The sequence below is a fragment of the Chrysochloris asiatica genome, unplaced genomic scaffold, assembly GCF_000296735.1.
Source record: "Chrysochloris asiatica unplaced genomic scaffold, ChrAsi1.0 scaffold00451, whole genome shotgun sequence".
NCBI lineage: Eukaryota > Metazoa > Chordata > Mammalia > Afrosoricida > Chrysochloridae > Chrysochloris > Chrysochloris asiatica.
Window position 1 is genome coordinate 1118193 of NW_006408969.1, and position 18885 is coordinate 1137077.

At 46.9% G+C, this 18885-nt stretch overlaps 1 protein-coding gene across 4 annotated transcripts in view; it reads right to left on the reverse strand.

Moving 5' to 3' along the window:
- Window positions 1–13421, reverse strand: part of SGSM1 (small G protein signaling modulator 1) — a 92000-nt gene extending 78579 nt beyond the window's left edge. For all 4 annotated transcript variants that reach the window (XM_006877270.1, XM_006877268.1, XM_006877269.1 and 1 more), the window contains exons 1-6: window positions 13352–13421; window positions 8701–8863; window positions 4639–4791; window positions 3180–3247; window positions 2822–2967; window positions 2577–2708 (exon numbers count right to left, since the gene is read on the reverse strand). In XM_006877270.1, coding sequence (XP_006877332.1) covers window positions 2577–2708; window positions 2822–2967; window positions 3180–3247; window positions 4639–4791; window positions 8701–8863; window positions 13352–13415 — 726 coding nt within the window. In that variant the 5' untranslated portion in view covers window positions 13416–13421. The remainder of the gene's footprint in view (window positions 1–2576; window positions 2709–2821; window positions 2968–3179; window positions 3248–4638; window positions 4792–8700; window positions 8864–13351) is intronic.
- Between the last annotated feature and the right edge of the window lie 5464 nt (window positions 13422–18885).

Genomic DNA, 18885 nt, shown 5'->3' on the forward strand with positions numbered 1-18885 from the left:
GAATACTGAAAGTGCCATGGACTGCCAAAAGAACCAATAGATCTGTTTTGGAAGAAGTGCAGCCAGAGTGCTCCTTGGAGGCCAGGATGGCTAAGCTTCGCCTCTCATACTGGACATATTGTCCGGAGGAAACAGTCGCTGGAGAAGGATGTCATGCTGGGTAAGGTGGAGAGTCAGAGAAAAAGAGGAAGACCTCTAACGAGATGGATTGGCCAGGTGGCATCATTGATGGACTCAAGTGTGGCAGCGGTGGGAGGTTGGCCCAGGATCAGACATTGTTCCGTTCTGCTGTGCATGGGGTCGCTATGAGTCGGTTCAACAACAACAACAATGCTACCAGAGCTCCTTTAGTAAAGGAAAAATGAAGGTAGCAGGAGACACAAGGAGGAATGCAATAGTTATAGCGAATAGAGGTAAATGCTATTAACTTCCATTATCTTTTTTAATTCCATTTTCCATAAACTTTTTCAAGCTCACTCATATATATAAAGGAGCTCTGGTAGCACAATCGTTATGAATTGGGCTGCTAATCTCATGGTCAGCAGTTCAAAACTACCTGCTATTCTGTGGGAGAAAGACAAGTCTTTCTAATCCCATAAACATTTATAGCCTTGGAAACCCTGTATAGGGTCACTATGAGTCGGAACTGACTCCACAGCACATAACAACAACAACATATATAATTTAAGTAGCATTTTTCCCTTTTTGATGGCTCTTTCAAAAGATGGTGCATCTTAGATTCAAGGAAAGAGGGCCTTGTATGCATTATGATGCACAAACTAAGGTTCTGAGGGGAGCGGTGGTTTGCCTGGGGCTACTCGGGGGTCTCATGTGTGGCCAGAGGGCTGAGTTGCTGCTGATTCTGTGGCCAGACAGCCTTTGGGTGGGAACAACCAAAAGACCCCTGAGTTGAGTACATGCCTCGTTCACCTTCCCTCCCCAGGGCCTGACCCGACACTGCTGCCCAGAAGGAGATGGTGAATTCCGTTTCTAACTATGCCCCTTATTTCATTGCCTGTTCATCAGTGTGATCACCCATAACAGCCTCACCCTTGAAGTGTGGTTGAGGTTTAAAAGAGTTGGTAGAGGAAACAGCAGTTAGCACATAGGAAGCAATCAGAACGAATTAATCTTGGTGTTCCAAGCAGCTAGCACAGAGTGGACGCACTGTAGATGCTGAGTGAGTGAGAGGTAAATGGACTGAAAAAATAAATGGACTAATGGACGGATGGCTGGATAGAAAGATGGGCAGATGGAGAATGAGGTGTTTGATGGAAAGCAGAGGATGGATAAGCCATGAATGTCTGTCAGTGGTGGAGGATGGATAAGTAGATAGATGCATGGGTGAATTAGGGATGGATAAAGGAGTCCTGTTTCTATTCACCAGTCACTCCTCGGAAACCCTATACAGGGTCTCTATGGGCTGGAACCGACTCAAAGGCACTTAACAACAAACAACAAATGGAGTCCTGGAGTCTTAGTATGGCACTGTAGGATAAGTACTTGATCACAAGGTCGGCGGTTCAAATCCACCCGCTGTTCCTCATAAACCCTATACAGGCTCACTGTGAGTCGGAACCAACTCAACAGCACTTACCAACAACAATGGAGTCCTGGTGTGGCTCTGCAGGATAAACACTGGACTGCTAACTGCATTGTCGGAGGTTCAAACCCACCAGCCAGTGGTTCAAACCCACCAGCCGTTCCTTGGAATCCCTATACAAGGTTGCTGTGAGTTGGAACTGATTCAAAGGCACATCAACAACACGTGGGTCAAGGATGCAAAGGTAGGTGAATACATGGATGAATATATGGATAAGAATATGGGATCCTGGGCAGGCTTACAGAATGTGCCCTTTGGTTGTTTAAATTATCATACACTTAATATTATCATTCCTGAGTGGTTTTGTGTACATCCCTTCACCCCCAAAAAAACAAAACACAGGGAATAGAAGCAAATACTGTTGAATGATGATGTACGGAGGAGATTGTAATCATTGCAGTGAAATAATGATGGTGTAAAACTGATGTTCTCCCATGTAAACTATCACTCAGTCACAATAAAAACTTGAAAAAAAAAAGCATGTGGGCTCCTGGCTGGATGAATGGAGGGAGTATGCATGGGTGAACAACTAGGTGAGCAGGCAGATGGGTGGATGGGTAGATGGTGGAATAAACAGGTAGATAAAAACATGGTAACCTGGAGGGGTGAATGCAGAGATGTAGAGCAGGCATGAGAGCTGGCTAGCAATATTGACAGATGGGTGAATGGACAGATGGATGTGTGGGAAGATAGTGGGTAGGAGAATGGATAGATGGGTGGATAGATATAAGTATGGGAGGATGAATAGCTGAACAATAGGTGGATACATGGATAGATGTAGAGAATGAGAGTGCTAGCTGGCTGGAGATATTGGCAGGTGGATGAATGGATGGGTGGGCAGTTGGGGATGTAGATGAATAAATGGATAGCTGGATAAGCAACCTGGAACCACTCAACTCCTGCCCTACAATGTGGAGCTAGACCCCAGTGATTCAGACAATATTCATTGTCTGAATATGAGATAGACTCTCACCGGCTGAACCAGAACGTTGTTCTTGCCATAAAGCAGGGTGGCCCGGGAGTTCTGATGCAGGGACTCCACATAGTCACGGGCAGAGAGAGATGGCCGGTCATCCATGCTGCCACTTGAATGCCTCTTCTGGATCTGGAAGTGTCGGGGGGAAGAGTGGAGACATCTTCACTGCCCCCACCCCATTGCCAAGCCCCTGACTTCAGCCCAACCCCTCCCCCCAAGGAATCACTGTTCTTCAGACTCACACAAAGGGCTGGGCGCTTGGTGGGCGAGTCCTGTCGCAGGTGCGAGCTATGGATACGATGCCTCTGGACAAGTTCATCGGCTGAGGGGTCAGTCCAGAAATGGTCTGCAGTCTTCATCTTGGTATACTCCAGGGCACAGGGCCCCACTGCAGGGAATCAGAGCCCTGGAGAGTCTCCCCTCCTATCTACCACCAGAGAGGCCCCCATGTGCCCTGATAAAGTGAGGTCAGAACAAGGTCCTGAGAGCAAGAGACCATGAGCAGGTTACATGATGGCCGAGGCTGGGCTGAGGCTGGAGCTTCCCCCAAGGGCAGACCTCAGAGACTTCAGATGAAGCTCAGCACAACCAAACACTTACCCAACAGTGATGCGAGAATGGGGCCGTCCACCGGGTCCATCAAGAGAGCTTCCTTCTCGTAGTATTTACTGGCAGGAAGGGAAGACATGAAGGTTTGGATAAGGACCAACAGAGAGTCATCTAGGGCCTCATGGTGAAGAGCAGGCATAACTGGGTCTAAGCCCTCTCTTTTACCTCTCTGAGCCCCAGCTGCCCTTCTGTAAATGGGGAATAATGACAGTCTCTCCAATTTCTTGTTGTAAAGTTTCATCGAACCAGTTCCAACTCATAGCAACCTTGAGGAGTGGCTGGTAAGCTTGAACCACCGGCTTCATGGTTCAAACCAACCTTGAGGTACAGTGCTTATCCTTCAGCACCACACCAGGACTCCAATACCTCTCTAACAGGACTGCTGAAAATACTTTGAAGAGACAGAAAGGCACTTGGCACTTAGCTCAATATAGGGTCGTGAGACAGCTCCTCTGTAGTTAGCAGGAGTCCTCACTGGGAGGCGCCCAAAGCCTGGGTGAGATTCTTCCAGCTTTGATGTCATTTTCCATTTCAGACAGGAAGTCACTGAGAGGCCCTAATTATGTCGGTCCTCATACTATATCAGGGCAATAAAGCGCTACTCAGCTGCATCTTGAGTAGGTCTCCTGCCCTGAGGAGTAATGTTGGTGGCACTAGTTTAAGACACTCAGCTATATGACGTGGCCTCAAGCTCTTCAAAGTAACATTGATATCATCAATCCAGTGTTCATGCTGAGTATTTTTGTTACACTTTGTATTGAGCTGTGTATAAAGAAACACGTTGCCATCAATTCTGATTCATAGCAACGCAACAGGACTGAGTCGATTTGCCCTGTCAGGTTTCCAAGACTCAGACTGTTGATTCTGAAGAATGGCTGGTGGCTTCAAACTATCAACCTTTTGGTTAGTAGCTGAGCGCCTACTCACTGTGCCACCAAGTTCTTAGTTACTGCTGTTATGTTGTTGTTATTCAGTGCCAAGGAGTCAATCCTGACTTGTAGCAACCCTGTATAGGGCTTGTTGTTGTTGTTAAATGCCATCAAGTCAGTTCCAACTCACAGCAACCCTGCAAAGGGTTTCTGAGTCTGCAAATCTTTACGGGAGCAAAAAGCCTCATCTTTCTCCCGCAGAACTGCTGGCAGTTTCGAACTGCTGGCAGTTTCGAACTGCTGATCTTGACATTAACAGCCCCACTCGTAACCACTGCGCTACCAAAGCTCCTTTAGGATTCTCATAATCTACCCTAAATCCAAAAACCTAACACTGCATGAAACACCTGAATCTTCCCAAAGTTCTAAAATCACCTAGTTCAGGGTGGAATATCCCGGATTATTTAATCTCTTTCAAATTCAGTGCACATCAAAGGGGAAAAAAGTGACTTTGAGAAAGAAGATGCAATTCTCATAAAGGTCAGCAGGAGGCAGCAGAGTACACCCAGGACCCCTCTCACCTGCTGTTTTCCACCAGGTAATGTACAATCTTGTCCAGGACCTTCTCAAACAAAGCTGTGCGGATCCACAGGTGCTTGACTGCGAGTGGGGACAAGTTGGGCAGCTTTGGCAGCTTGCGCACATTCTCCTGGAGGCCCTGGATCTGGTTCCGTCTTCAAGTTCAGTAAAGGACAAGAACAAGAATACACAATTCACAAAAAAGAAAATCCAGAGTCCTGGTGTGGTGCTGTGGGCTAATGAGTCAGATTGCAAAGCCATTTGAACTGCAAGGTTGGTGGTTCAAGCTCACCAGCTGCTTCTTGGAAACCCTATATAGGGTCGCTATGGGTCGGAATCGACTCGACAGCACTTAACAACAACAACAATATCCACAGGAGTCCTGGTGTGGCGCTGTGGGCTAATGCATCAGACTGCAAAGTTGTTTGAACTGCAAGGTCCTTGGTTCAAACTCACCAGCTGCTCCTTGGAAACCCTATACAGGGTCGCTATGGGTCAGAACTGACCCCACGGCACATAACAACAACAAAAATTACACAACTGGAAAAATGTTTAACTTCACCACTCCCCTCGCCACCCTTCTCACCAGACAATGTGCCACGTTATCTGCAAACACCTGACATTATAGCTCTCCTCTGAACCCCACTTCTTTTTTTTTTTAAGGAAAACAAAAATTGATCAGAGTGGTTGGTATGAGCCTTTTTTCTTCCCACACTCCTCATTCCTGGGATGGCCCCTTTTCACTCTTTAGGTCTCAGCTTGGACAGCCCTCCTGGATTGCTGTTATTGTTGTTGTTATGTGCCGTGGAGTCGGCTCCGACTCATAGCGACCCTGCACAGGATTTCCGAAACTGTTAAACTTTACCGGAGCAGCTTTCTCCCGCGGAGCAGCTGGTAGTTTCGAACTGCTGACCTTGCGGTTCGCAGCCCGATTCGTAACCACTACCCCACCAGAGCTCGCTTATTTATTTAAACTTGTTTTTATCATGAACTGGATGAAGGTATACAAGGAAAACCAGTTTTCCATGAAAAAAATCAGACACATTTTGTTTCATCTCATTATTGCCATCCCCACAATAAGACATCACTCATCCCACTTCCTGTTTCCTGTTTCCATTCCCCATTTTTTCCTAATCTTCCTGAACTTTGTCCTTGGATCAGTGCTGCCCTTTTGGTCTCAAATGGATGATTATTCTAAGGCATGCATACCTCCCTATTGTTACCTTCCTCTGATGGATCTGTCTACTGCTTGGCTGAAACTTGAGCCACGAGGGTGAGTTCAGTGCCAGACCTGAGGGTGAACAACGGCCAGAGTCTTGGGGGTTCCGCTAGTCTTTATCGGACCAGTAAATCAGTTTTGTTTTTTGTTTTTAAGTTCATTTTTTTTAATGTTTTATTGTGAATTATGTGATAGTTTACATGGGAGAAATTAGCTTTACATTCATCCTATCGTATATCGTTTCACTGCCATGGTTACAATCCCCTCCATGCATCATCAACCAACCAAAGTGTATACCCTGCAAGCCTGCCCCCAGCGTCGTCAGCACACAGCCACTCTCCCTCTCTGGGTCTAGAGTCCCCAACTGCTCCATCTCTCCACACCATTGTCTCTGCCTCCGTCCCTGGCGTCACTGCTTCTCTGGGTAGGGTCCCACTCTCTGCTCTTCTCCCTTGATGGTTCCAGGGACCTCAGCTCCTGGACTGCAAAGGCAATCACTCCCCTCCTTTTGCTACAAAACATTCACCTTTACATTTAAGTTCACTTATTTTTTTCAAAAATAAAACATGTATTGGCTGTACATCTGTGCCAAAGAAGCCCTAGTGGTACAATGGTAAAGTGCTAGGTTGCTAACCAAACGCTTGGCGGTTCAAACTCATCCAGGGCTTCCTGGAAGAAAGCTGTGGCAGTCTGCTTCCATAAAGACTTGGAAACCCTATGAGTGGTTCTACTCTGCCCTATAGGATTACTATGAGTGGGAATCAACTTGATAGCAGTGGGTTTGCGGGTCATGTGGCAAGCACGAACTCTCCAGATCATTGTATCTTTCAGAGCTTAGTACAGTGCTTCTTCTTGTTAAGTGCCATCAAGTTGGTTCCGACTCAGAGTGAGCAATTATATTATAGGGTTTCCAAGGAACTGCTGGTGGGTTTGAAGCAGTCCAATGCTTATCCTACAGCGTCACACCAAGACTCCCAGTGCCTGGCATATAGTAAATCCACCACTGCCATTCAATCGATTCAGACTCATATCACCATATGGGATAGGGCAGAACTGCTCCATAAGACTTCCAAGGCTGTACATCTTTAAGGGAGCTACCAGCTTCATCTTTCTCCCATCCAGCAGTCGGTTGGTGTGACATACTGACCTAGTAGTTAGCAGCCCAACGCTTAACCCACCGCTCCATTAGGACTCCTTGACATACAGTGTTGTTGTTGTTGTTGTTTTTGTTGTTTTTGTTGTTGTTGTTGGGTGCCATCAAGTTTGTACTGACTCATAGTGACCCTATGCACAACAGAACAAAACACTGCCCCATCCTGGGCCAACCTCATGATCATTGCTACACTTGCGCCCATTACTGCCGCCACTGTGCCAATCCATCTAATTGGGGTCTTCCTCTTTTTCTCTTCCCAAAACACCAACCACTGAAAACACTGTGGAGCACAGTTGTACTCTGTCATATGTCAGCATCAACTCTGACTGCAACTGGTACTCGTTTAAAAAAAAACAACATATGAATGAGTGAATGCATAAATGAATGAACGAATGGCTTTTTCTTTTTACCATGTGGCATGGGCATCTTCGATTCCTCCCTCAGAAAGTCACTCCCAATATGAAGGTCTATGAAAGACGTTATCAGTAATCATCTGGGAATTTAGCAGGTGACCTGGAAGGTGCTCCAAAGACCACGTGGCTGAGCAGTCAGATTCTAAACGGGAGTTGGCAGAGTCCAACCTGGAGATCTGCCCACTATGCACCTTGGACAGGCAAGGGGCTAAAGGGCAAGGGCAGCAGCCATGTCTCATCCGGTGAAGTAGGATGATTCCCTAAGGCAGAGATGGTGAACATAAGGCACACATGTGCCTCTATCCCATCCCTTGCCTGACACAGACATGTCCAATCAATCTCTGCACTCTTTCTCACAAAGCCCAATCACAGCTGCAGAATCCTTCATAACACAGTTCTTAGGCAGCCACTGCCAGAGCTGGACTTGAAATCTACAGCCCTAACCAGACTCGAGATGGTGGTCTGGTGAAACATATTCATGGACCTCATTCAATCCAAAAACCTCCCCACAATACACACAACCAGTTACCAAGAGAAGAAATGATGCTACTTCACTTCAGTGGTTAGAAGTGAAAGCTGTTGTCTCAGCTCTCGTGGGACAAACGACTATTGAGTAAACAGTCAACAAGCAAATGGATGAATGCAGAATTACAAACAGTGGTAAGAACTGAGAAGCAGAAGAATGTAGAGGGTTGATAGAGTCCTGATGTGGCATCAAAGGATAAGCACTCAACCTCAAGGTCAGTTTGAACCACAAGGTTGGCAGTTCAAACTCACTAGCCGCTCCTACACAGGGTCATTATGAGTCAGAACAGACTCCACTGCACTTAGCAACAACAACAAAAAAAGAAATCTGCTCAGTGAAAAAGAGGAAGACCCTCATGAGATGGATGGTTGTACAGTGGCTGCAACAATGGGCTCACACACAGTAACGATGGCGAGACAGCTGCAGGACCAGGCAGTGTTTTATTCTGTTTTATGTCAGGTCAATATGAGTCAGGACTAGCTCAACAGCACTGCACAGCCAGGTAGGTACTTAGTGGAAGGGAGACCTGAATAGTGACAAGGTGTCTGTCATGGGAGAGCAGGAAAAAGGGTCAGCCAGCTGCACGGGACAGTATGTGCAAAGGTCCTGAGGCTGGAAAGAGTCTGGTGAGTTGAGGAGCAGAGAAGGTTGATGGAAAAATTCTGGGAGAAGTGCTGGAGCTTCTGGATGGGGTGGGGAGGGTGCCTATCATCTGGGGGCTGTCCCTGCCCACCGTCCTAGCCCTGAACTCACGTGCTCTCGATCAGCTGCTCCAGGTCCTGGACCTTGCGACTGAGCTCCTCAGCCGGCGGGAAGCTCTTGCCAACCTTCATGAAGAGAGCCGCAATCTTGTTGCTGCGCAGGAAACCGGCTGCTCGACGCCGCAGCCCGTGCAGGACACATGCCTCCACAGCCGCTGTGGGGACATATGGGTCAGCAGGACTGGCCTCGGCCACACTCTCAGCAGCCAGTCTCACTCGGGGCTTCAGTCAGACAGTCTGGGCCCCAAGACTCACAAAAGCTGTGCCAACAGGAACATAGGGGAAAGATGTGTATGCCCCTCCTTCCACACCCCTCAAGGCAGGGCAAGGGAGCTCAGGAGGCTCCACGCTTGTGGCTATCTCTGTCAGACCATCTCTGATCACATCCTTTTCCGGCCACTAGCTGCATGACTGTGGGTCACTACTGCCCTTTTCTGGGCTTCAGTTTTCTCCTTTGTAAAACTGGGATAGTATAAATACTGGCGCTCTAAGAGAAGCGCTAAATTGTTAACTATAAAGTTGGCCGTTCAAACCCACCAGCTACTCCTTGGAAACTCTTTACAGGGTCATTATGAGTTGGAACCAATTCGTCGACTCTTAACAACAACATCTGGTTGCTGTTAGGATGAAACTGCAAACAAATAAGCAGAAAGCATTTACACAAAGCCTGGCATACAGTGCTTCTGGAACATTTTTATTATTACTGTCCAAGGGAGAGAGAGGACTGGACCACATGGCTGCTGGGCTTTATCTGGGTTAAAGAATCATCACCATCAGTACCACCATTACTGCAATGACAGCAACAGCTAACGTTTACTGATCTTGTTCAGTTCTTGTCACGGACAGGGAAGGACACCCCATTTATCAGATATGGAAACTGAGGCTCAGAAGGGTGAACATGTACCCCCAGCTAGGACCTCTGAAGGGAACATTTAGTCATGACCCTCCCACATAGCTGTTCCGCCTGCAGGCCTGTCCAACGCTCTTCAGAGTAGGAGGCTTGGGTTGTAGCCTGGACTCTCCTGTTAACTTGCTGTGCTGTTGTTATTGTTGTTAGGTGCTATCGAGTCAGTACTGACTCATAGCAACCTTATGCATGGCAGAACGAAATACTGCACCATCCTGGGCCAACCTCACTATCGTTGACACACTTGAGCCCACTGATGCTGCCACTTTACCTTAAAAATTAAGAAATGTGTGCGACAGGGTTGTATTCTTTCACCATACTTATTCAACCTGTATGTTGAGTAAATAATTGGAGAAGCTGGGTTATATGAAGAAAAACGTGGCATCAGGATTGGAGGAAGACCCATTAACAACCTGCGATATGCAGATGATACAATCTTGCTTGCTGAAAGTGAAGAGGGCTTAAAATATTTATTGATGAAGATCAAAGAGCACAGCCTTTGGTATGGATTGTATCTCAATGTAAAGAAAACAAAAATCCTCACCACTGGACCAATAAACTTGCTGTGTAACCTCAAGCAAATCACTTCCTCTCTCTGAGCCTCAATGTTCCCTAAGGAAATACAGCCCATATTTAATTCCTGGTATTTTCCATTCCCTGGTGTGGAGTCCTGGTGTGGTGCTGTGGGCTAATGCATCAGACTGCAAAGTCGTTTGAACTACAAGGTCAGTGGTTCAAGCTCACCAGCTGCTCCTTGGAAACTCTATACAGGGTAGATATGGGTCAGAATCAACTTGATGGCACTTAACAACAACAACAACAATTAAGTATCTTGGAGTCCTGTAGGCTCAGTACTGGACTGCTAACTACAAGGTCAGTGATTCAAACTCACCAGCTGCTCCTCAGTAACCCTATATAGAGTCACAGTGAGTCAGACTAGCTGTTCCGTGGGAGAAAGATGAGGCTTTCTGCTCCCATAAAGATTTACAGCCTCAGAAACCCTGTACAGGGTCGCTATGGGTCGGAACTGACTCCACGGCACATAACAACAACAACAACAACATGAGTCAGAATTGACTTGACTTTATGGCACTTAACAGCAACAATTAAGTCTCTTAACTAGCACAGTGGCTAAGCATTGGGCTGCTAACTACAAGGCTGGCAGTTCAAATCTACCAGCTGCTCCTTGTGGGAAAGATGAAGCTATGTGCTCCCATAAACAATGACAGTCTCAGAAACCCAAAGGAGCAGTTCTACTTTGTCCTATAGGGTTGCTGAGTTGGAATCAATGTGACAGCTGGGTTTGGTATAGTTTTGAGTAAGTATCATCATATCTTCTGTCTTACACAGCAGACTAAGAACTCACACTGGTATGCTGTGGTTGTCTGTCTTCAAATCTATTCTGACTCACAGTGACACCATAGGACAGAGCAGAACTGCCCCACAGGGTCTCCGAGTCTGTAATCTTTCCCAAAACACATCACCAGGCTTTCCTCCTTCAGAGGAGCAGATGAGTTCGAAGTGGTGACCTTCGTTGGTTAGCCATAGAGTATTCAACCATTATGACCCCAGGGCTCCTTGCTGGTACACAGTAGGTGCATAATCAACGTTTTTTGCAAAGTAAATATACTACTTAGTCAGTGTCCTGGACTGAATATTTTCAATAACCTCATATGGGTGAAAAAGCTGGACAGTGAATATGGAAGATCGTAGAAGAATTGATGCCTTTGAGTTGTGGTGTTGGAGGAGAATACTAAAAGTGCCATGGACTGCCAAAAGAACCAATGGATCTGTTTTGGAAGAAGTGCAGCCAGAGTGCTCCTTGGAGGCCAGGATGGCTAAGCTTCATCTCTCATACTTTGGACATGTTGTCCGGAGGGAACAGTCTCTGGAGAAGGATGTCATGTTGGGTAGGGTGGAGGGTCAGAGAAAGGGAGGAAGACCCCCAACGAGATGGATTGGCCAGGTGGCATCATTGATGGACTCAAGTGTGGCAACAATAGTGAGGTTGGCCCGGGATCGGACATTGTTTCGTTCTGCTGTGCATGGGGTCGCTATGAGTCGGTTCCGACTCGATGGCACCTGACAACAACAACAACAGAAATCTGTATCAGCGTGGCTGGGTTCTCAGTGGTTTGGCAGCTATGGAATGATTTCCCATGATGTGATCTGATGTGATAAACCAATAAAAGGGTGGGATGTGACACCTGTTATCCTGCCACCGCCCAAGGGTGTGTGCCACAACACCTCTTACTTACAAGAGACAAAAGGAGAAAGAAGTGAGCAGAGCTCAGAGGGACCTACTACCACCAAGAAAAAAGAACCACGAGTGGGGTGTGTCCTTTGGACCCAGGATCCCTGCACTGTGAAGCTCCTAGATCCAGGGAAAGATTGATGCCAAGACACATGGAGATCTCCAAGGGATGCTGGGCTTACAGATACTGAATGGCAACCAAATTGAAACTCCTAGTCTCCTAAACTGTGAGAGAATAAATTTCAGTTTGTTAAAGCTATTTACTTGTGGTAGTTGTGTTAAAGCAACAGTAGCTAAATAAGGCAGCCAGCAAGCTGCTCCTGACTGGGCACCTATAGGGTATCAGACCAGCGTGAAGGTTTGGTTTGATAGGAAATGAGAAGTTTCCATTTAACTGTTCATCCTTTGTTCTTTAGTTAGCAGTCAGTCTGGAACAAATGTCCACATATTACCAACTCTGACTCATCCAAAAACTTAAACCTACTGACGTCAAGTTGATTCCAACTCATAATATCCCTGGAGTTTCTGAGACTGTCACTCCTTACAGAAGCAGACAGTCTCATCTTTTTCCCGAGGCTCTCTGGTGGATTGGAACTGCCAACCTCACAGTTAACAACCCAGCATTTAACCCACTGTACTATCAGGGGTTTTCTATACTATGAATAAGATGTACAAAACAAAAAAACACGATGGTCAAAAGTGTGACTTGTCATAACTCAAATACATTTTGAGTTGGGGCTGACCTGTTAAGCAGATCCTACTGAAAAAATCTTGCCTAAAGCCCCTGATTGAAGGAGAGGCAGAGATAGGATTTGATTCCAGCGATGTCAGTGAACTGCAGTCAGTGGCCTCCAAGGTCATGGCATGTTGTGGGCCCATCTGGCGGTGTCTTGGCCATCTGGTGGAAGCCATAGCCTGACGTGTCTTCTCACTCAGATCTCTTCAGAGAGCCAAGGTCGAGTGGGGGTGGGGAGTGCGGTAAGCATGGTCTCATTTAGAGAAGAAAAAGGCTCTCCCACTTCCATATACACACTAACTGACCCCAGACTCCACAGTCAGAGCCTGGCAGTACAGTGAACTTCTGGGACCAGAGGGGAGGTCTGAGTCAAGCTCTGAATTTGTCTCCCTTCTGAAACAGCTGCCCGGCATCCCTCAGGATAGTTCACTGGCTCTAATTCCCTATTTCCTTTTAAAGCCCCCATCCATCAGCTCCCTTGACAACCTTAGGCAGAGAGTACAGAACACTAGTCCTGTGCTCTTTGGATGTGGACTCTCTTTCAGCTCGTGGTTAGTCAGTGTTACTGGAACTCACAGGAAGTGGGGTGCAACACCTCCAGCAACAACTGTGGGCCCCTCTCCAGGGGTCGCTCTAGTCCAGTTACAAGAAAATACCGTGGGAGAACCCCAGCTGAGAAGCTCCATTTTCCCGGGGCAGCCCACAAAGGAAGAAGGCATTTTCAAGGTGCCGGGCCACAGACTCACCACAGAAGGAGATGGTGTGACTGCTGTCTTCATGGACAAACTTTCTCGTCACGGCCTCTTCCATGATCTGCTTCACCTGGAAGACAGAGAGGGTAGGAGAGGGGAAGCCCCTTTATGCTCCAGAGCACAAGCACAACCCCAAAACTGGTACCTAAAAAAGGCTGCATCAAGTTCTGTTTTAGGTGGTCTGTGATGATTTAAGGAGCTCTGGTGGCACAGTGAGTTAAGCACTGGGGTACGCACCAAAAGGTCAGCAGTTCAAACCCACCAGCCACTCCTTGGGAGAAAGATTGAGGCTGCCTGCTTCCATAAAGAATGACAGCCTTGGAAACCCATGGAGCAGGTCTACTCTGTCCAATAGGGTTGTTATGAGACAGCAGTGGGACTGGTTTTGCTGGTTGCTACTAGACAGCAGTGGGACTGGTTTTGCTGGTTGCTACTAGACAGCAGTGGGACTGGTTTTGCTGATTGGATAACTGCTTTCCTGCCACACTCTCCTCACCAAGTCTTCTGCAGGTCTGAGGCTGCCCAAAGCTACAAGCTTTGCATTTTAATTATTCTTCTAGGCTGTTTGCATCCAAGGCATCACACTAAACGTCATCTCTGCGGAGCAGCATTCCCTGATCATGTCATCCAAGGCAGCCCTTCCCACTCCACGCATTGCCTTCAGAGAACTGGTCATGATCCACCTGTTTAGTAGTTTATGCTCTGTCTGCCTCGCCTGGCTACCGCCTGTCTGTCAGTGTGTTGTACTGTGGTGACTTGAATGTTGCTGTGATGCTGGAAGCTATGCCACCAGTATTTCAAATACCAGCCTGGTCACCCACAGTGGACAGGCTTCATCAGAACTTCCAGACTGAGACAGACTTAAGAACAAAAAGCCTAGCAACCAACTTCTGAAAAACAAGCCAATGAAACCACATGGATCACAACAAAACATTATCTGGTAAGAGTAATGGAGGATGGGCCCCCAGGTTGAAACCCAAAAACCACACTCACTGGCATCAAGTTGATTCTAACTCATGGCGACCCTATAGGGCACTGGAGAACTGCTCCCTAGAGCTTCCTACACTGTTCATCTTTATGGGCGTAGACAGCCTCATCTTTCTCCCTTGGATTGGATGATGAATTTCAACTACTGTCTTTTCAAGTGCTCAATCCACTATGCCACCCAGTGATTGTCAATTTCTATCAACCCCCATGAAACCCACTGCAATCAAGTCAGCTCCTATAGGAAAGAGGAGAACAGCTCCCCAGGTTTCAAGGCTGTCAATATTTATGGAAACAGATTGTCTCATCTTTCTCCCAAGGAGTGGCTGGTGGGTTCAAGCCACCAACCTCTCTGTTAGCAGCCATTGGGCTACCAGGACTCCTAGGTTAAAAGTACTCAAAATACACAATGGCTGCACCAATGAAGCTGAGCACCCCAGCTCTGAGGGAGATCTTCATTCTGCTGCACATGGGCTCGTCATGAGTCAGCAGCTGCGTGACGGCAGCCAACCACCCTCGACTAAACATCAGTTCTATGAGGGCAGGGACCTTGTCTGTTTGTTCACAGCTTTAGTCATGAAACCTCTCACAGTGCCTGGTATGGTGTAAAGGTTCGCAAAAGTGCTTAACCAGATTTGCCACTCATGGACTCCTTGAGGGGACGAAATAGGTCTGTACAAGTATCAGAATTTTGTGTGAAAATCAGCCCTGGAATCCAGAGGATATGGGTTCAAATCTCTGCTTAGACACATAGCAGGTGGGTTTGTGATCTCATTTTGGAAAAGGAAGGTTGAGTGAAAAGAAGGGAGTGGAGACAGCATTTCAGCCCCAGATGGACTCCCAGACTATGTGGGTTCTACGACACTCATTTATTCGCTCACAAAACATTTCTGGGTGCCTCTGACAGAAGGCAGAGACCTAAGGGACAGTCGTGCCTCTGTCCATGGCATTGACCCTCCAGCAGCCCATCTCTCCTCGGCTTCCCTGGATACTGGACCCCACTCTGATCCTCTGATCTGAAGTACCATGGGACGGCAGCAACCTTCTTTTCCTCTCTGGGACTCAGTTTCCTCAGTATGAAAGTGGGAAAATTGGATGAGAAACTCTCAAAGGCCTGTTTCAGCTCCAAATTAAAAAAAAAAAAAAAAAAAAAGCCCTCTGCCATCATGTCGACTACGACTTATAGCAACCCTGTAAGACAAAGAATAACAGCTCCATAGGGTTTCCAAGGCTGTGAATCTTTATGGGAACAGAGAACCACATCTTTCTTCCAAGAAGTGGCTGCTGGGTTTGAACTACTGACCTTGTGGTTATCAAACCATCTCTTAATCCTGTTCACTGCAACAGGATCTGAGGTGGGGGTGAAAGGAGCTGATTCCTGGAATCATCCCCCCACTGGTCCCTGTTCTCCTCCCCATTGCCCTGTCACCTGCTGGACTCAATCGATGCACCTGTTTGAGAGCAGATTCTTCCTCCTACCCTTCAAGCCTTTCCCTTCCTTTCCTCCCTCCCCTCTAAGGAGGAAAGACAGAGCTCAGAGTCTCCTTGGTCACATTCTCTGAGGAAAACCCACCACTGAAGCCATGTCAGCACCAATCCTGTGGACAGCTCCTTACTCCAGGTCTCTGTCCAGCCTCACTAAACTCTGATCTGGGCTCTGCTCGCAGAAAGCTCTTGTTAAGTCTGAACACTGTCTGATGAGACCCGTGGAGTTGGCCCCATTTTACAGGTGTGGAAACTGTGGCTAAGGAAAGCAGTGTGGTCCAATCAAGCTAGGAAGCAGCATAGCTGGTCTTCAATGCTATACTCTGGTCTCTCTACCAATTAGACATGCTCTCTTGGGAAATCTCATTGCCTCTCTGAACCTTTACTTTCTCGCTATTTCACAGGATGATAGGAATAATACCTGTCTCTGACGGCTATAAGGAACAACGTGGGGCAATGGTTAAGTGGTCAGCTGTAACTGAAAATATCAGTGGTGTGGACTGACCCAGTGGCTCCTAGAGAGAGATCTAATGATCTACTCCAGTAAAGATCACAGCCTAGAAATCCCTGTGAGGCAGTTCTACTGTGTCACATGGAATCTGAGTTGAAATCGACTCAGTAGCACTAACACCACCAATAAAGCTACAAAAGGACCAAACAAGGTAATAAGCATCATTGTTGTTGTTGTTGTTGTTAAGTGCCATAGAGTTGGTTCCGACCCATAGCGACCCCAATAAATATCATAAGAGGGTGTAAAAATGGCGTGGGTGGCGTCTCTAACTTCACAAGGGGGAATGAGAAGAGTCCCCATCAGCATCAACCCAAGGCCGATTCCAATAAGACAGAAGTCAGACATGCCTCCAGCCTCCCCCTTTTCACCAATTCTGACACCCGCTATCTCTCTACTTCTCTGTTGGGTTTGATCATTCATTGCAGTAGGCGCACGGAACTCACAGACAATACTCATGATTATGGGGTTTCTTAGGGAAGTAATGGGCTACAAATTCAGGATCAGGAATGCTCAGTATTACCGTTCTTCAACCAGGAGAGCCTCCTCTTATGGATGATGCACATCTCTCTCCAGTCCTTTGTCTCTCAGCCAATGTAGCCCCTTGGCCTCTGTCCTGCTTGGGCAAGTGTTACAAAGTTTTTCTAGTTCAGCCAATAAATGCCAAGAAGACACTTCACTCCATCAGTAAACATCCACCAGAAAGCACTCAGCTTTAGCTCCGTGGGGCAGCAAACTTAGCATTCCAGACAAATGCCCAGAGGTGCATCACTCTGCAAACAAACCTCCTTTCCAAAGGCACTCAGTTTCTTTGCTCCGTGAGCTGGAAAACCCAATGCAGCATCTCTCAATCTTGGTTCTGCTGCCACTCTCTGCTACTGCCTCTTGCCACCTCTCACCATCTCTGGTGTCACAGCTGTCTCCTGGATCAAGGAAGTTCAGCACAGGAATCTGGAGTCCCACTCCAATCCTGGCTCTTCTTTCTTGATGGTAGTAAGGTCCTGTTTCTGCCTTTGGGAGGTTCATTTTAAGCCCCATGTTAGGTTTTCATACACCTTATTTGCATGGTCCCATCCCAGAAGGATCAAGAAATCAAATGACATTGAGCAGAACTGCTGCAATAGCCCTCTTTTAAGTGTTAAAGAACTAAGATGTACCTTGACCAAGCCAAAATATTTTTAGTCACCGTATGTGCATGCGATAAGGAAGACTGGAGAAGAACTGATGCATCTGACTGCCAGGACAGTTGTTTATTTGAACAAATAAAATGAACAAATCTGTCTTGGAAGAGGTAGCCAATCTAATGCACATGACCTAATTGAAATTATAGGCTGGAATTCTGGTGACTATGACTCAGGGTCACATGATCATGAGTCATAATGATCACACGTAGCCAGGCAATCAAATCCCCAGTAACAATCATGTAACCTTTCATATGCTGCTATCATGTACACATCCCAGTCATGGTCCTTTCTCTGCTTCTGCAGGCCCGTCTGCAACAATGATGAGTTGATGGACCAACAATCATGATCTTGTGATGATTTCCTTGTTCTCTGTCATATATAATAAACTATAAGGCTGTAAGTCAGTGGACTCCATCAGCTGTGTGTATATTTATGGTCTCCCTCATTTGGAAGATTATGTTTGCTTTGTCTTGGTCCTGTTTAAGGATTATTAAAAGGATCTCTAATAGAAACCTTGGGATAAGTACTGGGTTGCAAACCACAACAAGATCAACAGTTCGAGCCCAGCAGCCTTTCTGTGGGAGAAAGTTGAGGCTTTCTGCTCCTGCAAAGATTTATGAGCCTTGGAAACCCTATGCAGAGTTCCTATGAGTCAGAACTGACTCACTGGCACTTAACAACAACATAGAAGTGTTGTTAACATAGTAGCGCAGTGTAAGCATTGGGCTGCTAGCTGCAAGGTTGGTGGTTCAAACCCACCAGCTACTCCTTGAGAAAAAGGTGAGGCTGTCTGCTCCCATAAAGATTTACAGTCTTGTAAGTCTATGTCTTGTAAACCTAACTGCTCTAAGGAGCAGTTCAACTCAGTGGCAGTGGGTAGAATAGAACATGTTTGATTCTGGGGTCTTGTTCCCCTTAGCAAAGAGCACAGGGCCTGAGCCTTGGAAATTCTGCCTCTGACACCAACCAGTAGGTGTCTTCAAGGCCTCAGTTTATCTCTCTGGCCTCAAAGACCTGCCACTTAGTATTCTGTGCTTAGAAATCCAATCCCACAAATTGTCACTGCCTGCATCCACCACCATCATCTTCATCATCATCACAGCAGTGACTGGGCAGACTCCGCTGAATCAATGAGTTAATTCGAAGATTTACCTGTATTACTCATTATAACTTCTCTAGGGCTTTGTGGGCAGAGGTGCCATTTTCAGAGCTCTTGCTCAGATGATGAGACTGAGAAACAGTCTGAGCTTGTGGGCAGAGCTGTGTGACTCACTATACACTCAGACGTCAGCCCCTTAGGGGACAGAGGCAGCCTCACTGCAGAGAGCGCTGGTCTCTTCCGAGGTGTTGCTCTCTCCCAGAGTGGC